This window comes from Rhinopithecus roxellana, chromosome 10 (assembly GCF_007565055.1).
Source record: "Rhinopithecus roxellana isolate Shanxi Qingling chromosome 10, ASM756505v1, whole genome shotgun sequence".
NCBI classification, from domain to species: Eukaryota; Metazoa; Chordata; class Mammalia; order Primates; family Cercopithecidae; genus Rhinopithecus; species Rhinopithecus roxellana.
The window spans coordinates 24,128,375-24,146,047 of record NC_044558.1 but is presented as its reverse complement, the minus strand read 5'-3'; the positions used below and the strand labels follow the sequence as shown (position 1 = coordinate 24,146,047).

The window sequence follows — 17,673 nt, the reverse complement described above, 5'->3', positions numbered from 1 at the left end:
TTTTGCTCAAGAATAGTTCATGAAAACTTTCCAAGAGGCAAATGAAAATGTGAACATTTCAAAACTTTTAAGAACAATAGTGTTTGCCCATTACCAGTTTAAAGATGAAAGAAGGCTGGGCACACATTAGCTCATACCTGTAATCCCAGCACTCTGAGAGACTGAGGCAGGTGGATCACTTGTGGTCAGGGGCTCGAGACCAGCCTGGCCAACATGGTGAAACCCCATCTCTACCAAAAATTAAAAAACAAACAAACAAAAAATTAGCCAGGCATGGTGGTAGGCACCTGTAATCCCAGCTACTCAGGAGGCTGAGGCATGAGAATCTCTTGAAACAAGGAGGTGGAGGTTGCCGTGAGCCGAGATCACGCCACTGCACTCCAGCCTGGGCGACACAGCAAGACTCTGTCTCAAAAAGAAAATAAAAAATAAAATAAAATAAAATAAAAATGAAAGAGCTCTTACCTCTCAATAAAAAATGTTCTTATAAGTCTTTCCATGTCTGATCTTACATATTAAGTAAATATTTTTTATTTTTGTTGTTTTGTTTTTCGCTTTTTTGGACAGCATACATAAGTAAGTATTAAGTCACATCTTCTTCTGGTGATATTGGAATCCAGACGAGTATAACACTAAGAGGTAACCAAGAGACCCTGTGGGTAGCCTCTTTTTATTTTATTTTATTTTTTTTTAAGCTCAAGCTAAATGATTCCATCAGGCAAGGGCAGAGGTAATAGTATTTGGTTGGCCTAACTGTGCCTGGGTGCCTGATTCAGCAAACTGGAGAATGAGTGAGAGGTGAAACCAGCTGGTTCTCAGGCTGGCAGCAGTAGTCTCTCTACCCAGCTCCTACCACATCATTCTGCACCACACAGTTTCAGCAATGTGGTGGGCCCTGCCCAGCTCCACCCACCACTTCATTTGCCTCCTTGCTAGTAAGGCACTTTCTGGAAACTGTAGGGAGGACAAGGCCAGCAAATTGTTCATTTGCCTGTGGTTCAGAAGCTGTTGAGGCTGTTATGTGTATACAGTTACTGCAGGGGTAGGTTGTGCCTAGGAAATCCGTTTATGTCCACATTTCCTGTATTTACATTTCTGCAAGTTAAGCAGACTGTGGAAAATTCCAAGTCGTTTGTGTAACATCCTACTTCAAACTAATTTATGATGTTAAGCTAGTGAATAATCACTCGATACTGAAAGGAATGAAAACGATACAAAGAAAACATGCTGGATAACAGAAGACTTTCCAAAGCTTGATCAAACGTTGTTCTCTAAGTTACTGGCTGCACAGGATATAAATACTCCAAAGCCTAGAACTATGGTGTATTGGAGGAACTTAGATGCTAACACAATGCAACATCATGTGTGTCTCCAACCTGAAATGTATTAGATTGTTCCAAACTCACAGACTAATTACTTGGATGATTGATCGGGACTTAGAATCTAAAAAACCCATAATGCCCCAGTATAAAGAGACCATTATTTCCTTTATCTTTATAATATTCAAATATATTATTTAAAAAGGATAAGTATGGAATAGTCATACTACATTTTATTAGCTACTTTTAGTTATGAGAGCTAACTTTCTGGCAGCTTCACTTGGTGATGACTGTTTTAGAATTGGGGGAGGCACCCTTCAGCTATATCAACTATTCTGAAACTTAAAAAGAATTTCCTACCAACAAATACAAACACCTTGCTCTTTTCTCACTACCCACAAGCAATTCTGCCTTCTCTCCATCAGAGTTCCCTCTTGTTCACACATACAACACGTTTTTAAAGGATGTTTTGAAAAGACTGTAGAGAGGCAATCGTGGACCAGGGAGACCGTAAGGAAGCTATTTTAGCAGTTTGTCCAGAGATGACAGTGGCTTAGCCCAGTATGGTGATAAAGAGGGAGATGAACGTGGTTTGATTTGGAAAGTTATTTGAGGGGAATCTCTAGAAACCATCCCCACATGGCTCCAGTGGCTACAAATACCAAAAAAAATAGGGCCAGGCTCGGTGGTTTTCACCTGTAATCCCAGCACTTTGGGAGGCCAAGGCGGGCAGATCACCTGAGGTCAGGAGTTCGAGACCAGCCTGGGCAACATGGTGAAACCCTGTCTCTACTTAAAAAACAAAAATTAGCCAGGTGTGGTGGCACACACCTATAATCTCAGCTACTCGGGCGGCTGAGGCAGGAGAATCGCTTGACCCAGGGAGGCAGAGGTTACAGCAAGCTGAGATCATGCCACTGCACTCCAGCCTGGCCGACAGAGTGAGACTTCATCTCAAAAAATAAATAAAAATCAAAAAAAAAAGAAAAAGAAAAAGAAAAAATTAGAAATGAACACTTCCTCAGCAACTACATTCCGCCAGGCACATCTTCCTTGATCTTCATATTAGAAGGAAAAGTACTCACTACTGGCATCTTTTTTTTTTTTTTTTTTTTCTTTTTTGAGACAGAGTCTATCTCTTGTCACCCAGGCTGGAGTGTAGTGGCACAATCTCAGCTCACTGCAACCCCTGCCTCACGGGTTTAAGCAATTCTCGTGCCTCAGCCTCCCAAGTAGCTAAGATTACAGGCGCCCACTACCACGCATGGCTAATTTTTGTATTTTTAGTAGAGATGAGGTTTCACCATGTTGGCAAGGCTGGTCTTAAACTCCTGACCTCAAGTGCTCCACCTCCCTTGGCTTCCCAAAGTGTAGGGATTACAGCCACCGCACCCGGCTCACTATTGCCATCTTAAAGATGAGGAAACAGTCTTAGAAAACTAACTTGGTCACAGAGTAAACAAGGAAGCCAAGCTGTGCATCTAGAACTCTCCAATTTCCTTTTTTCCTTCCTTTCTTTTCTTTTCTCTTCTCTTCTCTCCTCTTTTCTTTTCTTTTCTGAGTGGAGGTTTAATAGGAAAAAGAAAGAGAAAGGAAAACAGCTGTCTCACGAGAGGGGACTTCCAAGAGGAAAGAACCCTAGAACTCTCTAATTTCGGAACTCTTCTCTGCTGTGCTATATTACATTTCTTTCAAGTTATTGTCATTTTCATGTGAGTTTACATGCTGTACATTTCAGTCAGGGGTGTATCAGCTATTTCTTCTGGAGCCAGCTATGGTGTCCTTGGCTCACAATAACTCTTCAATGCATGTTCTTGATGGAATGAAAGGCAATTACTGTGAGCTAAAGATGACTATGAAACTTTTTTTTAAAATTGAGATTGAGGCTGGGCACAGTGGCTCACACTTGTAATCCCAGCACTATAAGAGGCTGAGGTGGGAGGATCTCGAGCCCAGGAGTTCAAGACCAGCCCAGGCAATACAGTGAGACCCCATCTCTACAAAAAAAAAAAATTAGCCGAGCATGGTGGCATGTTCCTGTAGTCCTAGCTACTTGGGAGGCTGAGGTGGGAGGACCACTTGAGCCCGGAAGGCAGAGGCTGCAGTGAGCTGAAATCATGCCAGTGCAATCCAGTCTGGGCAATAGAGCAAGACGCTACCCCCCGAACCAAAAAAAAAAAAAAAAAAAAAAAAAAAAAAAAATTGAGATGTTTGAAAGTTGTCAGCCCTGCATCAGTCAAGACTTTTGAGCAATACTATAATGCCTTTTTAAAAGGAAACATAGAAGAAAAATATTCATAATTTTACTTAATTCAGTGAGAAGAAAAGAATTTGTTGTACCCAAATGACAGGGAAAATTTAAATCAGAGGAGAAATTATATATTTACAGTAGACTCAGGCTGCAGAACACTGCATCCATCACCCTCAATTAATTTTGGGGCTGCAAAAGTTTGGGATCTTCACTTTTCTTATTATGCTTTTCTTAGAATTAACTAATTTCATGTGTTTGTGAAGTCAATATTCAATTATAAATGATCATCTCAAAAATAATACTTTTCGGCCAGGCACAGTGGCTCATGCCTGTAATCCTAGCATTTTGGGAGGCTGAGGTGGGTGGATCACCTAAGGTCAAGAGTTCAAGACCAGCCTGACCAACATGGTGAAACCTCGTCTTTACTAAAAAACACAAAAATTAGCTGGGCATCGTGGCAGATGCCTGTAATCCCATCTACTTGGGAGGCTGAGCCAGGAGAATCACTTGAACCCAGGAGGAAGAGGCTCTAGTGAGTTGAGATCATACCATTGCACTACAGCCTGGGCAACAGAGCAAAAACTCTGTCTCAAAACAATAATAATAATACTTTTCTAGCTAAAGGTTTTAAATGGCATGCCTGCCTTTTCATCTTTGTGACACTATAGATTAGAAATACTATGAGGTTATAATCACTGCACTGTAAAAACTGATATGTCATTACCATCATGTCAGAATATGTGATTTTATGCACACAGCCCTCATTAACTGAGTATTTTTTATTGTGATACCCATTGTTACGGCTGAACTGGAAAGCCAACATCACCATTGCCTGAAATTCTGTGTCGTCTCAGTAATCAAAAAAGTTGGTTTAAGCAAAAGTCATCAAAAATTAGGGCCAGGCACAGTGGCTCATGCCTGTAATCCCAGGACTTTGGGAGGCCGAATCAGGCAGATCACTTGAGGTCAGGAGTTCGAGACCAGCCTGGCCAACATGATGAAACCCCGTCTCTACTAAAAATACAAAAATTAGCCATGCGTGGTAGTGGGCGCCTGTAATCTCAGCTACTTGGGAGACTGAGGCACGAGAATTGCTTAAACCCGTGAGGCACAGGTTGCAGTGAGCTGCAATTGTGCCACTACACTCCAGCCTGGATGACAAGAGTTAGACTCTGTCTCAAAAAAACAAAAAAAAAAAAAGGAAAAGAAAAAAAAAAGACGCCAGTAGTGAGTACTTTAAAAAGTCTTAAAAACTTGTATGAATGAATACATACCACAAACACTTTATTTTAACTTAAAGTGTATCAATGTATATTAATTTGCCCACCTGTGGATATAGACCAATGTCATTACAAGAGTATGGGTCCACTGTGTCTTCTTGGCATATAAATCACATCTACTCTGAATCATCTCATTTCCAATTTTGGTTTCTTTAAAGTGGAGGGAAGTCTTAAAAACACTTTTGAAGCAATTTGAATTCAGACTCCTTCCAGTTTTCCTTATACCAGTTTCCTAAATATTTATATTTGTCAGATCAATTACTAAAAGGACTGCAAATTTTTTTTGGACAATTGTCTCTTTTTAATCTTTCCAAAGCATTCAACCAGTTTTTTTTTGTTGTTGTTGTTGTTGTTGTTTTAAGATGGAGTTTCACTCTTGTCGCCCCAGGATGGAGTGCAATGGCACAATCTCAGCTCACTGCAACCTCTGCCTCCCAGATTCGAGCGACTCTCCTGCCTCAGCCTCCCGAGTAGCTGGGATTACAGGCGTGTGCCACCATGCCTGGCTAATTTTGTATTTTTAATAGAGATGGGGTTTCACCATGTTGGCCAGGCTGGTATTGAACTCCTGACCTCAAGTGATCCGCCTGCCTCAGCCTCCCAAAGCGCTGGGATTACAGGCATGAGCCACTGCGTCTGGCCCAAACAAATTTTTTTAGAAATTACAATTCTCTTTTTACCTACACAGATCATCAGTTAATATGTGTTGCGTTAAGTCACACAGTTACAATACAAAATACAACTGGCACGAACATAAATACAATTTGGGAATAAACACAATTGGCATTTGATAAGAATACAAAGACATGGGTAAGAGAAGCAAGTACCCACAGAGCGGCCCTCACAGGAGGGAGTTTTGAGGGGTCATTGGGTTCAGTCAGTGCATTTTTCAAAGAATGAATTCATCAGTTAACCCAGTAAGTTGATTAAGTTGAGGCTACTAAATAAAAGAGCTTCTGATATTACATTCACATATAAAGCGATCATTTCTAAAACTAGCTCCCAACCAAACATCATTTCCTATCCAGACCAATGTGGACGGCCTCCTTGATAATACTAATAGCAAGTACTTCTACATACTATGTTCTTCCACCAGACTGTTAATGAGTTTTCTGTGAGTTCGTGTTAATAATGAAGTACGTGCAATTATTAACCAATAGAGAAGCCGAGAGATGTCAAGTAACCTGTCCAAAGTTCTACAGTTGGAACACATAATAGAGTCATACCCTAATCCAGGCTGTCTGTTCCAAAGTTGTTGCTCTTAATCATGCTATGTTCCCTCTCAGTATTATTATTAAATATTGTAAATAGTCAACAATGCAAGTCAAATCAACCACAAACTGGGACCACAAATCTTGTGAAACACAAGGATTTCATTTCTAATTGTGCTGGAAAACAGAACTGCAACCAAAGTCAATGAACAATGAGGTGCTGGCAGAATCAGTTAACAATTAAAGAACAAGGTTAATGAAACAGGACCATATGACACAAATTATCTTGTTCAACATTCAACCAATATTTACCAAGTGCCTGCAATGTGTCAGGCTCTGTCACAAATGCTATAGACAAACCCCAAATCTCTATCCTCATGGAGCGTATATTTTGTGTGAGACAGGCAATAAACAAGATCAATATCCTTACATACAGATTAAGAATGGCCACTGGGACGCTGGGCGTGGTGGCTCACGCCTGTAATCCCAGGAATTTTGGAGGCTGAGGCGGGCAGATCACTTGAGGCCAGGAGTTCGAGACCAGACTGGCCAACATGGTGAAATGCTGTCTCTACTAAAAATACAAAAAATTAGCTGGACATGGTGGCGGGAGCCTGTAGTCCTGGCTACTCAGGAGGCTGACACAGGAGAATTGCTTGAACTGGGAGGCAGAGAGAGGTTGCAGTGAGCTGAGGTCATGCCACTGCTCTCCAGCCTGGGTGACAGAGCAAAGTTCTGTCTTTTAAAAAAAAAAAAAAAAGTCCATTGGGAAAATTGGAGTCTTCAGACATTTTTGCAAAAATGAACCTCTTCATATGCCCCTTCAAAAGCCAAATGTAGTTAAATGGGAAACCTGGTATTAAACCATTCATAGGCAACCTGCTTCTGGGGCGGGGTTTCATAGTAGCAGAGCAGCTCCTTCCCTCGCTATGAGCTACTGAAAGTCAGCACTTGACATCGGCGTTTATAAAAAAACAAAAACAGAAGGAAACTTTCTTTAAAAAGTTAAATGTGAAATGAAAGACTTACTATAATATAATCATAAAACCATTTTTCTGTATTGGAAAAAGAATGCAAGGCTGGGCGCAGTGACTCACGCCTGTAATCCCAGCACTTTGGGAGGCCAAGGCGGGAGTTCAAGACCAGCCTGACCAACATAGAGAAACCATGTCTCTACTAAAAATACAAAATTAGCTGGGGAGGACAGGCGCGGTGGCTCACGCCTGTAATCCCAACACTTTAGGAGGCCAAGGCAGGTGGAACACCTGAAGTCAGGAGTCCGAGCCTGGCCAACATGGTGAAACCCCGTCTCAACTAAAAATACAAAAATTAGCTGGACATGGTGGCAGGTGCCTGTAATCCCAGCTACTTGGGGGGCTGAGGCAGGAGAATCGCTTGAACCTGGGAGGCAGAGGTTGCAGTGAGCCGAGATCACGCCATTGCACTCCAGCCTGGGGGATAAGAGCAAGACTTCATCTAAAAAAAAAAAAAAAAAAAAAATTAGCCAGGCATGGTGGCACATGCCTCTAATCACAGCTACTCGGGAGGCTGAGGTGGGAGAATGGCTTGAACCGGGAGGCAGGAGGTTGCAGTGAGCCGAGAGTGTGCCATTGCACTCCAGCCTGGGCAACAAAAGCGAAACTCCACCTCAAAAAAAAAAAAAAAAAGCATTTTCTCTATAAAGATATGTTATCTATAAAGATCAACATCTGAAGAATTAACACAAACTTGTCATAACCCAAAATTTGTGATTGTTATATAAATGTAAGTTAAACTCATTATTTTCCTAATTTTTTTTTTTTTTTTTTTTTTTTTGAGACGGAGTCTCGCTCTGTCACCCAGGCTGGAGTGCGGTGGTCGGATCTCAGCTCACTGCAAGCTCCGCCTCCCGGGTTTACGCCATTCTCCTGCCTCAGCCTCCCGAGTAGCTGGGACTACAGGCTCCTGCCACCTCGCCCGGCTAGTTTTTTGTATTTTTTAGTAGAGACGGGGTTTCACCGTGTTAGCCAGGATGGTCTCGATCTCCTGACCTCGTGATCCGCCCGTCTCGGCCTCCCAAAGTGCTGGGATTACAGGCTTGAGCCACCGCGCCCAGTCTTTCCTAATTGTTAGTATCATTTTTGAAGTTAAAGACCTGACCAAACTTCTTTTACTTCATTTACTCTGCAATTTTGTTCACCCTTTTAAAGTGGCTTGATTCTAGGTGACCCAGTTTTCTGTCATCAACTACTGAGCAGAGAGTGCGGGGTCATGAGGTAGAACAATGTGCGTGGCCCAAGGCCACAATCTATGCCACAAAACTGTATTCACATGGAAAGTGAGATGTGCTAATAAAGAGAAAAGCCAGGATCTAGAATTGGCAACACTGAAAAGTAAAGGATCACAGAATATCATGAGCAAGATATCATGGCAAGAGACACATGTCAAAAAAAAAGATGGAAGACAGTGGTCTACCAGCTGGAAAAAGTTAATAATTTGATAAGAAACTGTAACAAGTTAAGCGTGATTCGGCTTGAGAATGTGGGTGTGGCCTTGTGCAAATCTTTTTTTTTTTTTTTTTTTTTTTTTTTGAGACGGTGGTGTCGCTCTGTCATCCAAGCTGGAGTGCAGCAGTGTGATCACAGATCACTGCAGCCTCAGACTCCAGGCTCAAGTGATCCTCCCACCTCAGCCTCCTGAGTAGGCGGGACTATTGTAGAGACAGAGTTGCACCATATTGCCCATGGCTGGTCTCAAACTCCTGGACTCAAGTGATCAGCCCACTTCAGCCTCCCAACGTGTGGGATTACAGGCATGAGGCACCGCACCCAAGTGCAAATCTAAACTAATTTTTTGAGGTTAGCTTTTATTTGTCCTTCCTTTTGATATGCTTTTGTTAATGGTTTCAAAATAAGAAATATCACTTTATGCTATTCTAACTTGTTATATCTCATGGTGGTTGGGCCCATGTTTTTAATTTTTTTTTTTTTTTTTTTTTTTTTTTTTTTTTTTTTTTTGAGGAGTCTCACTCTGTCACCAGGCTGGAGTGCAGTGGTGCAATCTCGACCCACTGCAACCTCCACCTCCCCAGTTCCGATTCTCCTGCCTCCCAAGTAGCTGGGACTACAGGCGCACACCACCATGCCCAGCTAATTTTTGTATTTTTAGTAGAGATAGGGTTTCACGATGTTGGCCAGAATGGTCGCGATCTCCTGACTTCATGATCTGCCCACTTTGGCCTCCCAAAGTGCTGGGATTATAGGCATGAGTGAGCCACTGCGCCCAGCCTCATGTTTTTAATTTAATTTTCTGATAGGAAACCCATTCATTTGGCTAAAAAATAAAACAAAAAGGTATGGCTTATAATCATCCTTTCTCCTCATTTGCCAGTGTCTCACTGACCTTGACCTACTCCTCCCTCCATCACACACAGGTAAACCACTTTTATTTGTTTCTTTATGCAAGCTAATGCAAATACATATTATTTTGCTCCTCTTTTTTCTCCACTAATGAGAACATATGTTGTTCTGTATCTTGCTTTTTCCCATGTAACAATGTATCTTGGAGATTTTTCCATACAAGTGTATTGAAGTAAAAAGAATCTGCTAGGTACAGAGAGCTTTCACTTGAGGTGTCCTTTAATAAATAAACCACATTTATTTAGGCAATTCTCTACTGATGGTCATTTGTAGTTTCCAATCTTTTGTTATTCAAAGCAATGCCCTGAGTAACATTATAGAAATGCCATTCTTCACATGGGCATGTATACCTATAGGATAAATTTCCAAAAAAAAATGGCTGTTGCATCAAATGATGGGGGTGTGTGTGTGTATCTGTCATATCCATAGATATCGCCCAAGTCCCACCATGGAGACTGAAATCAGTTCACGTTCCTGTAAGCAATGTATGAAAGAGACTGTTTCCCCATATTCTCACCAGTACCAGTATCAAACATTTGGGTTTCTGCTAACCCAGTAGATCACAACTGGCATCAGTGAGTTTTAATTTGAATATTTATTCCTATTCATAAAGTTGAATATCTTTTCATATGTCTAAGAACCATTTGCCAATTTATCCAATATGCTGAAGAATAACAATGTTACAAGCAGAAAGCATCTGATAAGAAAGCTGATTGTAAATGTCATACTGGGGAGAGGTCCTCCTTATGGTTGTGGCTCTTATTTAAAGTGTTCAACTGTGCTAAAAACATCAGACCATCAGAATGGCTGAACAATGTTAGAATGTAAAAGGAAACTCATCCTGAGGACTTCCAAATCACCAGCCACCAAACTGAATGGCCATGTCAAGCTTTTCCTTACGGGATCTGCCCTGTCCTGGGGTAAAGAGTGAGTACCCAAGAAATACTCATTCAGCAAATACTGAGAGCTTTCATGGATCTTACAATCCAGTGAAGGGAGACAGAAAATAAACATAATGAATAAGTTAAATCACATGATTTGTTAGAAGGTGATAGGTGCTATGGTGAATAATAAGACTGGATATGGTGACCAGTAGTGGTCAGGTGCAATTTTTAAAAAAGGTGATCAGGGCAGGTCTCATCAAGATGATAACATTTGAACAAAGGAGGTAAGTGAAAAAGTCTGCAGGAAGGTAACATTTGAACAAAAGAGGTAAGTGAAAAATAGCTGCAGGAAGAACACCTGGCAGAGGGAACAGCCACCGCAAAGGCCTTGAGAAGGAGGGGTGCTTGATGTGTTAAGACACAAGGCCAATGTGGTTGAAGGGAAGTACAAAGGGTAGGGGTAGAGGAGAGGAGGAGATGATGAGCTAAGAGAGATATTGTCAGCCTGGGATGGGGGTGCACACTTTTAATCCCAGGTACTCAGGAGGCTGAGGTCAGGTGATTGCTTGAGCCCTAGAGTTTAGGACCAGCCTGAGCAACATAGCAAGACCCCATCTCAAAAAAAAAAAAAAAAAGGAGAGAGAGATAAGGTTGAATATTTCAGGGCCAGTGGATAAATGTAGAGTTAATTCCATCACTTCTCTATGTCTGGTTCTGTTTTTCTTTTTCTTTTTCTTTTTTTTTTAATGAGAAAGAGTCTCACTCAGTCAACCAGGCTGGAGTGCAGTGGCATAATGTCAGTTCACTGCAACCTCTACCTCCCAGTTTCAAGCGATTCTCATGCCTCAGCCTCCTGAGTAGCTGGGCTCACAGGCATGTGCCACCACGCTCAGCTAACTTTTTGTATTTTTAGTAGAGACCGCGCCTGGCTTTCTTCTCTGTGTGTGGTTCTTACCCACATCTTGTTGCTGCACCAAGGACTTGTTTTCTAGGAGCGGGCAGAGGTAATCCAGTGCTCCGGCTGCTCAGGTAAGCAGAGAACAAACAACCTAAAAGCCCCAGGCGCACATGGGCAATCAATACATGTTTGTTTTGTGTTGGCTGAGAACTCCTGGCAACAAAGGGGCAATTCCATGCCTTTTTCTCCTGTAACTCTGCTTTTCCTGAAGGCTTCCTTGGTAAATTGTAAACCACTTCCTTGTAGGGTCTGTGATTTGAGCATCTCACAAGTGGTTCACCTTGTCAGCTTATTTTCCCATTTCTGAATGTCTCCCATTTCAAGTTCACCTTGGAGTGATATTAATCACAACTACATCAGACACCTTCATGAACATTCAAAACCTGCCTTTGACAGCCTGGCCAATGAATATCACACATGATCTGTCCTCAGTCTTCAGATCTGGGACAAATACGGCTACTGTTTTCTCAATAAGAAGCACTGCAGGCTGGGCGTGGTGGCTCACGCCTGTAATCCCAACACTTTAGGAGGCTGAGGCAGGTGGATCATCTGAGGTCAGGAGTTCGAGACCAGCCTGGCCAACATGGTGAAACCCCGTCTCCGCTAAAAATACAAAAAAGTTAGCTGGGTGTGGTGGCAGGTGCCTGTAATCCCAGCTACTTGGGATGCTGAGTCAGGAGAATTTCTTGAACCAGGAGGTAGAGGTTGCAGTGAGCCAAGATTGCACCATTGCACTCCAGCCTGGGCGACAAAGCAAGACTCTGTCTTAGAAAAAAAAAAAAAAAAGGAAGCATTGCAGGACACAGCAAGATGCCATCTCTACAAATACAAAAAGAATTAAAAATTAGCAGCAGGGCGCGGTGGCTCATGCCTGTAATCCCAGCACTTTGGGAGGACGAGACGGGCGGATCACAAGGTCAGGAGATCGAGACCATCCTGGCTAACACGGTGAAACCCCGTCTCTACTAAAAAATACAAAAGAAGAACTAGCCGGGCGAGGTTGTGGGCACCTGTAGTCCCAGCTACTCGGGAGTCTGAGGCAGGAGAATGGCGTGAACCCGAGAGGCGGAGCTTGCAGTGAGCTGAGATCATGCCACTGCACTCCAGCCTGGGCGACAGAGCGAGACTCCGTCTCAAAAAAAAAAAAAAAAAAAAAAAAAATTAGCTGGGCATGGTTGTACATGCCTCTCTACAGTCCCGAACTATTCAAGAGGCTGAGGTAGGAGGATCAATGGAGCCTAGGAGGTGGAGGGTGCAGTGAGCTGTGATCCCACCACCTCACTACAGATTGGGCAACAGAGTGAGACTTTATCTGAAAAAAACAAACAAACAAAAGCAGCAGCACTGCAGGTAGAGTAATTCTTTACTTTTTTTTTTTTTTCCTGAGACGGAGTCTCGCTCTGTCACCAGGCTAGAGTGCAGTGGCTCTGTCTCGGCTTACCGCACCCTCTGCCTCCCAGGTTCAATCAATTCTGCCTCAGCCTCCCGAGTAGCTGGGACACCAAGTCCAGCTAATTTTTGTATTTTTAGTAGAGATGAGGTTTCACCATGTTGGCCAGGATGGTCTCGATCTCTTGACCTCATGATCCGCCCACCTTGGCCTCCTAAAGTGCTGGGATTACAGGTGTGAGCCACCGCGCCCAGCCAAGCAGCTCTTTACTTTTACACAAGTCTAGAAGGATCTATCCTGCTTCAGAAGCAAGATGATGGCACTTGGGCCTGAGATGTGCCATGAGAAACCAAGCCTAGGTTTCTTCCAAGCATAATACCAGATGGGAGGGCCAGGCGTGGTGGCTTACTCCTGTAATCCCAACACTCTGGGGGGCCAAAGCAGAGGGACTGTTTGAGCTCAAGAGTTTAAGACCAGCCTAGGCAATATAGTGAGACCTTGTATCTACTGAAAATAAAAAATAATAATAATAAATGGAAAAAAAACAAAAGGCCAGATGGGAACATCTTCTCAATATAAATAACATCTCTTCTTTCATAGGCAAAAACCATCACCATTACTTCAAATTTGCTTCTGTGCACTATTCTACCTATTGCTCTCTTCCCTGCATCTTTTAAATGCTAGTTTCCTGGGCACGGTGGCTCACACTTGTAATCCCAGCACTTTGGGAGGCCAAGGCAGGAGGATCACTTGAGGTCAGGAATTTGAGACCAGGCTGACCAACATAGTGAAACCCTGTCTCTACTAAAAATACAAAAAAAATAGGCCAGGTGTGGTGGTGCAGGCCTGTAATCTCAGCTAGTCAGGAGGCTGAGGCAGGAGAATTGCTTGAACCAGGGAGGCAGAGGTTGCAGTGAGCCGAGATTGCGCCACTGCACTCCAGCCTAGGTGAGAGAATGAGACTCTGTCTCAAAAAAATAAATTTTTTTTTAAAAAATGCTAGTCCCCTCCTGCTTGATCTTTGTTTCCCCTTTCTCCACACTCCCCACCCCCACCCCCAAAAAAGAAAACAAAACAAAACAAAACAAAAAAAACACAGAACATTGCTCACCAGACAGAATGGCTGCAGGGAAGAAAACGCCCTACATTTTCTATCATAGCAGTAACAAACCTTGGGTGTCACCAACCTTATCATCTGTTCACCAACCAATGCATGTCCAGAGGAGTCACACTGCTTAGATAAGAATGGATGGTTCTAACGTTTAAAGAATCCTGCCACTATGAGAAAGGCACTGAGCTGGAACCCACATAGGAGGATCAGATCATTGTCCCTGGCACTGAAGTGCCCCTCAGGAAAGGTAGAGGCCAAAGCACAGGAAAAGTGAATGGGTAAAATAATACAAAAGATGTCACAAGTTGTTGACAAGTTGAGGGCTTTGGGGTCACAGTGTCCAGAGGTGTCTGGTGCAGCTCCAGAGAATTTAAGCCAGACTTCCAGGGACCTGGGGGCGACACAGTGTTGCTTTCTGCATGGCTGGGTGTGAATTCTGCTCCTACCATTAACTAGTGTGACATCAGTGTCACGTTGATGATATTTCATCAACTTTACACCACCGCTCCCTTGCAGGAAAAATGAGCCCAAACATCCACTTCAAGGGATGCTGGGATGCAGAAGTGAAAATAGTGGCTGTTTAGTATATCTATCTCTTGTAAAATACATGTCATCTATCAGGACCCATCTTGTTTCAAATATCGCCTGAGAACGTCCTGCTGAGATTCTGTCCCATACCCAGACTGAAAGTTCTACCGTCTATCCTGAACCTCTCCTTGCTGCCACCCTGTTCCACGCTCCGGGTACAGGCAAAAGCGCTCAGCGCCCCACCCACTGCCTCCCTAAACATCCCAGGCTGTCGGGAGCACCTCTCCTCCTGCTCACACCTCAGCCTGACCACACGACGCCCCCAGCTGGGTCCGGACGCCTTCCCTCCCCATCAGCAGCGCTCCTTGTGATCCCTGTGCCTGCTCCTGGGGCCCTGGCGCCCACCCTGCCTCTCACCTGATGTAGGGGAGGAAGGGGTTGACGTGCCCGGAGAGCACAGCGACCACGTAGGAGATGATGAAGGCAGCTGACGACCAGGTCACCAAGAGGAAGGGGACGAAAGCCATTCCCCTCAGGAAGCACAGCATCGCGCCGCCGCCGCCAACGGAGTGCTGCGCCCAGCCAGGCCAGGTGCCGGGTTGCTCCGGGCTGCCTGGAGGCGGCGGCCGGGCGCGGACGGTCACGGACGGTGGGAGGGGAGGCTCCGCGACGGCCGGGGCAGGCCCAGCCCCGGAGGGAGGAGAAGCGCGAGGAGCGAAGCGAGGTGGCGGGCGGCGAGGCTGCCGGGCCAGAGTGGGTGGGGCGCGGGCGGCCCGGGCTTGTTGCGAAACGAGTGAAGTCACAAAGCTGCCCCGCAGGGTCGGAGGCGCGCGGCGACCTCCCAGCGGACGCGACGCCGGAGCAGCCGGAGGGGACGCGGGGATCGGGTTCCTTTCGCTTTTGGTTCGGACACTCGGCTAGGGCTGGGTTGGGCGCGGGCGGGCGGCCTGGGGTCACTGGCTGGGACGCCCGCTCTGGTCTTCCCACCCTGGCCTTACCGCGCTGGTTCTTGCGCAACTCTGGAGAAAAGGATTTATTTCTCCCAACCCCTCCCTCCCGGGGGATTTCCGGAGTGCTGGGCCTCGCACCCCGAGGGCACCCTCTCCGAGGTCCCGCCGCCGGCGCTTCGCGGCAGAGAGAGTGTCCACCGCGTGGTGACACCCACGCCATCCGGTCGCGCTACTGCTGCGGGGATCGGGCAGAAGTGTTCAGTGAGGTTCGCCAGGCCACGGGGCGCAGATGTGGCTCCCACATCAATGGTGAACACCCGAAAACCCAGACAGGGTGGGAACGGGTTGGGTGGAGAGTAGGCGGGTGGGGTGCGGGGCGTGCGGGTGGGACTGCGCTCCCACGGAGCCGGGAGGCCCATTGTGCTGCTTTCCAGCAGAGCGGAGAATATTTCCTGGAAATAAGATTTCCTAGGCCGGGCACCGTGAATAGCCATCACTGGGAGGCATTCAAAAGCCATCACTCCTGGAATGCCATGTCTTTGGGAGGCCGAGGTGCGAGGATCGCTTGAGCCCAAGAACTAGAGATCAGCCTAGGTAACATAGGGAAACCCCCATGCTACAAATAAAAAAAGAAAGAGAAAAGAAAAAAAAAAAAAAAACCTGTTCCAGATACTCAGGAGACTGAGTTGGGAGGATCACTTGAGCCTTGGGGGTCGAGGCTGCAGTGAGCCTTTATCACACCACTTCACTCAGCCTGGGTGACAGAGCAAGACCTTTTCTAAAAAAAAAAAAAAAAAATTCTCTTTTTCCCCTCAGGGTTCCGGAATAGCCCAGACTTGGAGCCTTGGCCTAAGATGATTAATGGTGACTTGATACGTTTCAAACCCTGTGAAAGGGATTTGTGTTCTGGAGGCACTTATAAGCACATGATTTTGATAATTTAGGGAGTCTGAGCCCAACATTTGTGGCCGAAATTGTTGGGTCATTGGTGACCAAAGGTAATTTAATAGACCACATAATAGGTTCCTTTCAGTAATATACACATTTCATGGGTGCCATGCTAGGCTACAAAGATGAAATAGTAATAGTACCCTCAGGACTAGGACACTGATCGATCAAAATAACAAAATTAGACCGGACCTAGTGACTCATGCCTGTAATCCTAGCACTTTGGGAGGCCGAGGTGGGTGGATCACCTGAGGTCAGGAGTTCAAGACCAGCCTGGCCAACATGGCGAAACCCCCGTCTCTACTAAAAATACAAAAGATTAGCCAGGCACCATGGCTGTCACCTGTAATCCCAGCTACTCAGGAGGCTTCAGCAGGAGAATCGCTTGAACCTGGGAGGTGGAGGTTTTCTCAGTGAGCTGAGATCACACCACTGCACTTTAGCCTGGGTGACAGCGAGACTCTGTCTCAAAAATACAAAAAACAATAAAAACAAAATAACAAAATTATGTTATGTGGTCTATTAAATGGAGAGGAGAGGATTTTAAAAAGTAAAGTAGAGACATGCCCAGAGCTGAGGGCCAGGAGCCCGGGCTCAGATGAAGGACCAGGGAGATTTTTTGACAGATGACCTCAGACTTTTCAAAAGGAAATAATTATTAACCAGGCAAAGAAAAATGAGATTAGCATTCCAAGCCCAGAAAACAACTGGAGGAAATGCATACACAGACTACGAAAGCACATAAATTTTAAGTGTGAGGCAGCAAATGGAGAGAGGAACAAAGAGGCCAGGTCACCAAAGTCCTGCTGAGAATCTAGGATTATTTTTGGTATTAAGGAGAAACTAGGAACATGGGCAGACTAGTATTTCAAGAGATCACTGTGGCTGTGGAGTGAGTACCCACCATACAAAACAAAGCAGAACATTTAAAATAAGGCTTTTTAAAAATCACGAAAGCTGGCCAGGCATGGTAGCTCACAGTTCTATAATCCCAACGCTTTGGGAGGCCAAAGCCAGGACAATATAGTGAGACCCGCCCCCATATCTACAAAAAATTTAAAACTTAGCTGGGTGTGGTGGTGCATAACCTATGGTTCCAGCTACACAAGAGGCTTAGGTGGGAGGATCACTTGAGCCCGGAGTTCAAGGCTGCAGTGAACTATGATCACACCACTGAACTCCAACCTGGACCACAGATTGAGACTATTTCAAAAACAAATAAATAGAAATTTTTAAATGATCAGGTGCAGTGTAATCCCAGCACTTTGGGAGGTTGAGGCAGGCACATGACCTGAGGTCAGGAGTTCGAGACCAGCCTGGCCAATATGGTGAAGCCCCGTCTCTACTGAAAATACAAAAATTAGCTGGGCATGGTGGTGCGCGCCTATAATCCCAGCTACTCGGAAAGCTAAGGCATGAGAATTGCTTGAACCTGGGAGGCAGAG

At 44.8% G+C, this 17,673-nt stretch overlaps 1 protein-coding gene across 1 annotated transcript in view; it reads right to left on the bottom strand.

Annotated features, from left to right (window-relative positions):
* Positions 1 to 15,097, bottom strand: part of DRAM1 (DNA damage regulated autophagy modulator 1) — a 44,199-nt gene extending 29,102 nt beyond the window's left edge. Inside the window, exon 1 of the mRNA XM_010357189.2 lies at positions 14,748 to 15,097. Coding sequence (XP_010355491.1) covers positions 14,748 to 14,878 — 131 coding nt within the window. The 5' untranslated portion in view covers positions 14,879 to 15,097. The remainder of the gene's footprint in view (positions 1 to 14,747) is intronic.
* Positions 15,098 to 17,673: the final 2,576 nt, after the last annotated feature.